Consider the following 8974-nt stretch of genomic DNA (forward strand, 5'->3'; position numbering starts at 1 on the left):
TACTACCAAATCTCTCCGACCCCACCCCAGCTTCTCTGAGCCACCAGGTAGCCCTGGGCTTATTTGCCCTTCCCCAGGCCAGGTTCTCTTGTAGACCAGGTAGCCTTGAGCTTGTCAGATGCCCCTCCCTGAGCATCACTCAGCATCTTGGCTACCACCCCAGGGTGTGCTTGAGTTCATCAGAGCTCTCCAAGGAGAGGTGTAAAGCCCACCCTGGTGCTGGCTTCCACCAGCAGAGTAACGTAGTGCTGTACCCCTCCAGGCAGCCACTGTCAAGGCTGCTCCACACGTCCACTGGAAATCATCTTTGTTTTGTTTAATGTGGTACCAGGGATGGAATCCAATGCCTCATATGTTAGACAAGTACTCTACCACCTAGCTACACCTCTAGACCCCAAACCCAGCTTTAGAATGGTGTCAATCATAATCTACTTTTTTTTTTTTTGAGAGCTCAAGACCTGTGGGATCCGGCCCTCATGCCTTTTCCCAAACACACTGCACCTCCAGACTTGCTTTACACATTTGATTTAGCTCCCAAGACCAGTGGGAGCACAGAGTGGTCAGGACTGCTCATCCTTACTGGCCAGCTATGGCTGCTGGCCTGATGAGTCCATAAAGTAGAGGGGCTACTTAACACATACACCTGATCTGGACCAAAGGACATGCCCACAAGGGGCCATGATGTCTAGGTACTCCTGGACTGGGCCCCAAGGCCCTTCCCCACTTCCTGACTGGTGATCTGTTAACACTTGCTGGTGTGCTCACTCCCAGTGGCCTCAGCCAGTTGTCCCCTGCTCCTCATAGCAGAGTGGCAGTCCAGAATGAGCTCATCTTCTGCTCTGGCAACAAGAATTGGAGCCTTTTGGGCAGCCGTGTAATCAGCTCGGTGGAAGCTGGAGCATGCTGGCTAAGTCCATGGTGCTCTCTTTGTATTCTGTGAGTTCATAGAAAATTAACAGAGGCCTGATTTCCAAGAAGATTGCAGACAGTAACCCGTCAATCCACTGCCTACCCACCTACCTCCTTACCTTCCAGTCCAGAGACCATAGGGTAGGGAATGCAAAATATGTCAGAGATCGGAGAGTCCTGGACTCCAGAGGCTGGGTGTTATCAGAGGCAGCAGAGCCTGCAGTCAGTCCATCTGGGGTGGGGGTGGGGTTTCGCAGATAATCCCATTCCAGAGCCTTCTCCTCTTGCCATTCCCCAGCTGCCCCACCCCCCACTACTAACCTGAGCAGCACGAATTTTGTGTAGTGACAAAGAAAGGGAACATTCAGTGCCAGGCTTTTAATTACAGTTGCTACGGACTGCTGGCCTCCATGCTGACCGGCCACATGGAGAGTGTTTAAGCACTCCACAGTGCCAACAAGATCCAGCCTGTGCTGTGTGCAGTCCACACCTGGAGAGGGTAGACCGTGCTTCAGAGCTCACTGAGAAGGGCTGAACCCAAATTAATTCACAGGGACACATTGGTGCAGCTGACCAAGTGCAGTCCAAGCTTCTGGTGGCTTCCAGGCCAGGTGAATATGCCTGTAGGGACCTTTGGAGCAGACTCCAGCCAGGGAAAGCCTATATAATTGAGTAGGAGACAGAGTCTTTGGGAGGGTAGCCAAGCTCTGATAGGGTGAAGTGACACTGTAGGGTATAGCCATATGAGACAGGGACGACAGTAACCACGTCCACAGCACTAGACAGTTTACAACGCTCTCTGCTTTCTTGCGCACGCTTAAGCCCCCATCCACCCAGCTTAGGGGACACAACCTCAGAAAGGAAATGACTCTGGCCGAGTCACTCAGGCAGAAAGCCAAGACTGGAATCACAGCCTCTCACTGAACAGTCTTTCAAAACAGGCGGATCCCAGGCAAAGGATCAGGCCTCCCAGAGCCTGGAGTGGCCTCACTCAGGACAGCACTGTAGTGACGGTGGTCAGCACGACATGCTCAGAGACTTTGGAGACGGAGCAACGGCTCTGCATGGACAAGGACTTGTGTCTGGCAGAGGAGCCGGGTCCCAGACCAGGCAGGCAGCAGGAGAAGGCAGCCTTGAACTGCTCCCGGAATTTGCCTTGGTTGGGAGACAAAAGACACAGCCATAAGGGGACAAATGCAGCAGGATGGGATTTGAGCCCAAGGAGCACAACTCCAGCTAGGGCTGCCTGGTGGAGCCAAGAGGGAGGGGGAGAGCAGGGAGGGAGAGCCCAAGGCTACCTCAGCCCTGACAGCCAGAGGATGAAAGGGCCCCAGCCGCTTCCTGGAGCAAAATCCAATTGTCTTGATTCCTTGACTGCACTCTGGCAAGGAGCCTGCCTCAAGTCATGGTGTCAGGCTCAAGGCCTCACCTGTGTGCCTCCATGACGACGTGTGTGTGTGTGTGTGTGTGTGTGTGTGTGTGTGTGTGTGTGTGTGTGTGTGTGTATAGGGAGCTCAGAGTTCACACTGTTGCTAGCCTCCCCCAGCTCTTCCCCTGGCACAGTCACACTGCACCATGGGCTGTGTCAGTCCCTCAGACTCCACCCCCATCCCCACCAGGGAGCATCCCCTCACCTTTCGAAGATGTGTTTCACATCACAGGTGAGAGGTGCAGAGGACTATGGTTTGCCCAAGGCCACCCAGCCAGAATTTGAACCCGGGCATTTAACCAATCTAACCCAAGCCCGTCTCGCAAAGGTGAGGGTGGGGTAGCAGAAGGGACTGACGGCTCAGCACTGTATTCAGCTCATGCGTTTGTGCCAGGGGACAGAGGTTTTCTAGAAACCAAACCACCCCGAACTGTGTTGCCTGCCTGCCATCCTCTAGCATCAAGCTCAGGGAAGAGCACACAGTAGTTGCTCAGCAAACACAACCCAGGCAAGGCATATACATCTGAGTGGCTGCCTGTTCCTTCCTCCTCAGTAAGAGTCCTCTCTTCTGTCCTGTCCTCTGAGCTGGGAAGCAGCCAGACAGCCTGGTTGAGTAATCCTTGAGTCCCAGTGAGAGTTAACACTAGTGACCTCTGACCCTTTCTCAAACGCCCTATTTTTGAGAGAATTGTGTCCTTGCTTGGGCAGTCATCTTGATGGTTCCTCCAAAGCCTTGTCCCAAATCTGAGGTCCGATGAGTCACTTCTGCTAAGCCAAAGGTAGGGGACCCACTGAGACAGGGTGGGGGTAGGGTACAGGGCAACATGGTGGGAATAGGGTTGAGGGGGCCTGGACTCCCAGAACAGAAAGTGGAAATTTGCTTTGAGGCTCACAGACCCAAGGGTAGTCAAGCCACCCTACCCTGTGTCTATGCTGATGACTACCTGTCCCTTAGCTAGATTATACAATCTCCCCTCAATCAGGGCCTCCAGAGTCCTCTTCCCTCAGGTCTGGCTCCCTCTAGAAACATAGATTGCTATGTCTGCACCAGCCAGAGAGGAACTAGTCAGAAGTCTCACTGAGCATGCTCCCTGGGTAGGCCCTGGCCTTCCTTATTCGCACTGGTGTGTAGGAATGTCACACTCTGTCTTGGGCACATCTCTGAGTCAGAGCTCAGATCATGGCTCCAAGGAGGGGCAGTGAGTGAAGGGTTCCCAGAGAGAGCTTGAGAGCCGGTGCACCCTCCGCTCCCAGCCTGAGATGGACCCATGGACCATGGCCATCCTCGGTCATCACACACACCCACAGTCCACTTACCACTGAGGAAGTTGTAGATGATAGGGTTGGCGGCACTGTTGGCATACACCAGCCAGTGGGAGAAGGTGAAGCAGGCATAGACGGCTTCCCGGTCGCTGGCTTGGCGGAACATCCCGAACACTCTAGTGTCAGGAGAAGGATGGCGAGAAGCAGGATCAGTGGGTGCATGGGAGGCAGGGGGTGCACACAGAACTCTAGCTAGAAGATGTCCCCACTGCTCACTACTGTCCCCTCGAGGCACTTGGTCTGAGACCTTGGCCACTGTTTTTGGTACCCAAGCATGAACTATGTCTAGAATGAGCCTTGGGACAGCGACCATTGATCTGCCCAGACTCCAGCTTTCTGATCCCCCGGAGCCACTCCATTCACCTAACAGAAACAACGTCATGGACAGCATCCATTTCTTCAGTTAAAGCAGCTGAGGCTCAGAGAAGTACATGCCCAAGATCACACAAGACTGGACAAGGCCAAACCCAGACTGATCTGCCAGTCCTCCATGACCTTCCACTGACAGCTCATGAACCGTCATCTGCTGCATTCTGTGTCCTTCTGCCTCAACCGCTATCCTCCAGACCCCTGATGCTTGCTCCTGACTTTGAACTCATGATCCTCTCTCTTTGGCCTGCTAAGTACTGAGACTGTAGACCTGCACCTCCCAGCTTCTCAGAGAAGCTTTAACAACAGCAGCAGCAGCAACAATAACAACAGCAACAATAACGACAACAATGTATCCGAGACAAAACCAAACCCACCAGCACCATCATCCCTCTGTTCTCTTTTGGAATTTCATTTTTCTTCATGGCCCTCACTGCCTGATACACACTGCCTTTTCTATTGATGTGCCGTCTTTCTCATTGGAATACAGCCTCTATGAAGACGGGGCTCTTATCTGTCATTTGTACCCAGTCATCCTAGGTCTTGATAGCCGAGTGCACAGAGGAAGGATTTTCTAATTGCCCTTGGAGCCAAGCCGGACAGCCCCATGCACCAGTAAAGGAGATGGAAACAGAACAGAGTAACTGCCGGCCCCAGGATGGAGAGGTGGGGAGTGAGTGGTAGTCTTTCTCAGGCCTGGAAGTTCCTCCCCTACCCATGTGTCCTCACCTCTTAAGGACGTTGAGGACACTGATTGGCAGATAACAGAGCGCAAAAACCAGCAGGACCACCATCAGCATCTTGGCCGTCTTCCTCCGAGCTCGCATCTGCTTCACCTCAGCCAGGAAGGCTCGGGCCCGGGGCTGGGGCTCCATGCACAGGCCCTGGTGCTGAGCCTCCAGTTGCTCTGAGGGCCGCTTCCAGTTCCGCACCAAGGCTGATGTGGTACCAGGGATCTATCCAACACACACACACACACACACACACACACACACACACACACACACACACGAGGGAAAGGTGGATGTCTCTCCTTGAGAGAGTCATTCCCTTTGGCTAACTGCCACACTGTGGGGTCTGAACACCTTCCTAACTGCTCTCCCATCCCCCGGACATCTGCAGCTCCGTCTCTGGGACAGGCTGAAAAGCTGAGTCATGAAGAGATGCCCATGTCACACCATGGGGAGGCCTGGGAATCAGGAGGGCCTCTGGGAAAGCCTGGATACTAGCTCTCCACCTAGGTAGATACTTTGCAACCACCCCACAACCAAGAGGCATGGATCCAGAACACAAGAAATCGAGTTTGGAGACTGCTCGCACATTCATGAGCTGTGTGACTTCTCTAAACCATTGCTTCCTTAAGGTAGACCAGCCAGGAAAGGCTCTAACTGGGAATGCCTGCAAGGCAGGTCCTGGGTTTAACCTACCCATCTCCCGACCCAGTGTCCCCATGGTCTAGGCATGAGTTAGCACTGTGCAGAATGTACATGACATCCCAGAATGTCATTGAGACCAGTCAGCCTGTGACATGTGTCCTCTCATTGCCTAGATACTGACCCAGGACTTAATGCCACTAGTACAGATGGCTCTTAGCACCCACCTTTCCATGAACATAACCCCAGCAACCCCACTAAGGGTCCATGCAATGAAGAGAAAGTCAGGCCTGGAACCAATTGGCCTGGCTGGCCTTGGCAGTCATACTCAGGGCTGGGCAAGAGCACCTCTTTCTTTAGCTAGCTGTAAGGCACTGGGCAGGAAACCTAGGTGGGCAAGCAGTCTGGAACTGCAAGGGTTAACATTCTCATAATAGGCTGAGCTCTGGAGCCTCAGACTTGGGTTTTGATCTCTGATTTTCTGCTGGCTAGCTGAGTGCTTTGTGTGGGGGTGGGGTGGGGGGGCCATTGTGTTGCTTCTGTGGGTCTGTTTTCTCACATATTTACGGGGGAAAGGAATAAGATATGGTGGTTAAAGCTGGCTCTATAATCCTAGCTACACACGAGACTGAGGCAGGAGAATTGTAAGTTCAGTCTAGTCAGGCCAACTTAGCAAGACCCTGCCTCAACAGTTTAAAAAAAAAAAAAAAGGAAGGAAGGAGGGAACCTGGGTCGGGAACAAAGCTCTGGGCATGTTCTTTAGTGCTGGGATACTTGTCTAGCATATGCCAAGTCCCTGGAAGGTAATTGATTGATTAAAGAAGGCTGCAAGTCACTTTGAGGCCTCCAGTCCCCACGTCCCGAGGCGTGGCCTCGCTATAGTCGCAGTGCAGATAATATGTTCCAATGTCAGGGACCATCTATTCCCTTAGAAAAACAGCTTCCTCTTCCCAGCCCAGACAGCGACAGCAGATGAGCCTCACCTGGCGGCCCCAGAGCTTTCGGAAGATCTGGAAATAGGCCATGGCCATGAGGCCCAGGGGGGCCAGGTAGGTGACAATGAAGAAGCAGCTGTGGTAGATCTTGGGGTAGAGTTCATCTGTAAGGTCGAAAGACAGACGCAAGGGTCAAGTCCACCCTAGGGGTCCCAGTCTGCCTCAGCAGATCACACTGTCCCAACACGAACTAAAGTAAGACCTGGGGACAACTGAATTTCACTTAGGCACCATGGTAGGCAGAGAGCCTAGAATTACCCAGTCTAGCGGGCAATCCTGGAGAGATCCGTAGTTGATGCCCACTCTAAAGTAGATACCTACCCTGGGGGTGCCCACCCTGAAAATCCCATGCCCTGGGGGCATACACTCCCAGAGGCTTCCATTACCTGCCCAGTGCTCATCACAGACAGAGAAGAGCCGGGTGCGATTGGCTAGCTCCGGCAGCACACTGCTGCACTCCATGACAGCGGCCTGGGGCACCATGACAGCCAGCGACACAGCCCAGATGCCCAGGATGGAGCCACGGGCACGGCGAGCTGTGCTCTTGAACAGCAGTGGGTGGCAGATGGCATACCAGCGGTCCAGGGCGATGAAGCTGAGAGTCAGCACTGCCACTGACACCGACACAGCCTGTCCCATGGGGACACAACATCAGAGGTGTGTGGGGAGGGAGCAGTTCACAGCCCAGAGCTACCAGTGCAGCAAATCGTGACTCCACCCCTTTGTGCTGTGTGAATTTGGGCAAGTCACTCACCCTCTCTGAGCCTCATCTGCATAATGGGAATATAGCATCTATCTGGCAGGATGCTGGTAAGGATAAATGAAACCATGTATGGAAAATGTCCAGTTGGAGATCTGACACACATGATGAAACTCTGTGTGCCAAACACTCCTCTTCCTATTTTTCTAAATAATTTATTTATTCTTTATGTATATTGATATTTTTCCTACATGCATGCCAATGTGAGGCTGTTGGATCCCCTGGAACAGGAGTTACAGACAGTTGTGAGATGCCATGTGGGTGCTGGGAATTGAACCGGGGGCCTCTGGAAGAGCAGCCAATGCTCTTAACCTCTGAGCCATCTCTCAAACCCCTCCTTTCTCAAGTTTTACAACCTGTGAGGTAGGTGCTATGCTAGAGGTGAGGAGATGAGACACATGCTTCCCTCCACAGAGGGGATCAGTTGAGCAGAAAACCTTAAAGCAGTGTGAAGTCCATGAGACATCTCTTTCACCCTGGAAGGTCACCCCTATGCTGTTGGGAAAGCTCTCTTGGTCTGAGAGGTATAGATGAATCGGCTGGTAGCATAGGTAGGCGTTGCCTCCAGGGTATCCCGTTTCCCAGGATGCAGGAAGAGGACCAAGGGCTACTGAGAGGCCATGGTGGTCTCTGGCCAGCCCTCTTCCCATTCTACTGATATCATCTGGGTGTCCTGGTGTCCAGCACTGGGGAAGGAAACTAGAGAGAGAGTTCTGTTTGACTCTCTTGGTCCTCACTGAGATCAGGGAGCAGATACCATGAGAACAGGTCTGCCACTGTGGGCTCCTGCTTCCTCTCTGCTTATGCCTGTGGACCTGGAAGTAACTGTGTGCATGCGTGCATGTGTGTGTGCATGCACATGCTTGCACACATGTGGCCAAGTTTGTACCTGTCACCAGGAGGGGAAGTCTATGTGTATATGTGGGGCTGTGTCTGTGTTTCCGAGTGTCCAGCCTGGTGGTCTGAATGACCTCACAAGAGTCTTAAGCCACCATGACTTGACAGAAAGGCAAGCTTTAAGGTTACTGAGAGCCACCAAGGTCATAGGTTTTGGACAGAGGCTGCTGAGGATCATGGGAGAGCTAACCTGGAGATAGGGAATGACCTTGCACAAGGCATGGCCGAAGAGCCACGATTCGGTGATGTCCACTAACAGGCTGGCGGGCAGGCAGATGGCTGTCACCAGCACATCTGCCAGGGACAGGTTGACAATGAAGTAGTTGGTGACTGTCCTCATGTGGTGGTTCCGCCACACAGCCAGGCAGACTGCAGAGAGCAGCAAGGTGAGGTGGAGCCAGTTAGCAGAGCCATATTCATTCAGGCCCCATCCCAACCTCACCAGCAGGAATGGGTGTGAAGGGAAGGCCCCGGACCCCCGCTAGTCCTCAGAAGAAGACAGATACCTACCCAGGGTGTTGCCCACCAAGGCTATGAGGAAGACGGCCACATAGGCTGCGATGAGAACCCACTCGTACTGCTTCGGGTAGAGGTAATCGCGCCACAGATAGCGGAGGAGCTCATCCTCATAGTCTGGAGGCAGATGGAAGGGTTCCCCGCTGCTGGTGGGGACTCCGGGCTGGGCCCCAGGAGTAGCCGAGGGTTCCATGAGTTTAGGAGCCGCTTCAGCTGAGGAGCATCCTGGGCTGTGTGGAGGAAGAGAAACTCCCACAAGCCCTCAGCCCACTCCTTTCAAAGGCCCTGGTCTTGTACTCAGGTCTTTGGGGTCCCAGACCAAACTTCCTGAGGGAGAGAAGGAAGGGAGGAAAGGAAAGGACAAAGGGAAGAAGGAAGGAAGGAAGGAAGGAAGGAAGGAAGG

The 8974-nt window shown here is 53.3% G+C and overlaps 1 protein-coding gene across 2 annotated transcripts in view; it reads right to left on the bottom strand.

Moving 5' to 3' along the window:
- Positions 1-1272: 1272 nt before the first annotated feature.
- The window catches only part of Hcrtr1 (hypocretin receptor 1), a 9302-nt gene continuing 1600 nt past the window's right edge, over positions 1273-8974 (bottom strand). Inside the window, exons 3-9 of one of the 2 annotated variants that reach the window (XM_028759933.1) lie at positions 8566-8898; positions 8246-8424; positions 6785-7028; positions 6387-6502; positions 4760-4986; positions 3656-3777; positions 1273-2064 (exon numbers count right to left, since the gene is read on the bottom strand). In XM_028759933.1, coding sequence (XP_028615766.1) covers positions 1901-2064; positions 3656-3777; positions 4760-4986; positions 6387-6502; positions 6785-7028; positions 8246-8424; positions 8566-8764 — 1251 coding nt within the window. In that variant the 5' untranslated portion in view covers positions 8765-8898 and the 3' untranslated portion in view covers positions 1273-1900. Of the gene's footprint in view, positions 2065-3655; positions 3778-4759; positions 4987-6386; positions 6503-6784; positions 7029-7152; positions 7206-8245; positions 8425-8565; positions 8899-8974 lie in introns of those variants that run through there. The other variant, XM_028759935.1, reaches the window with a different exon arrangement.

The sequence above is a fragment of the Grammomys surdaster genome, unplaced genomic scaffold (genome assembly GCF_004785775.1).
Source record: "Grammomys surdaster isolate TR1022 unplaced genomic scaffold, NIH_TR_1.0 126313, whole genome shotgun sequence".
In the NCBI taxonomy this organism is placed as follows: Eukaryota; Metazoa; Chordata; class Mammalia; order Rodentia; family Muridae; genus Grammomys; species Grammomys surdaster.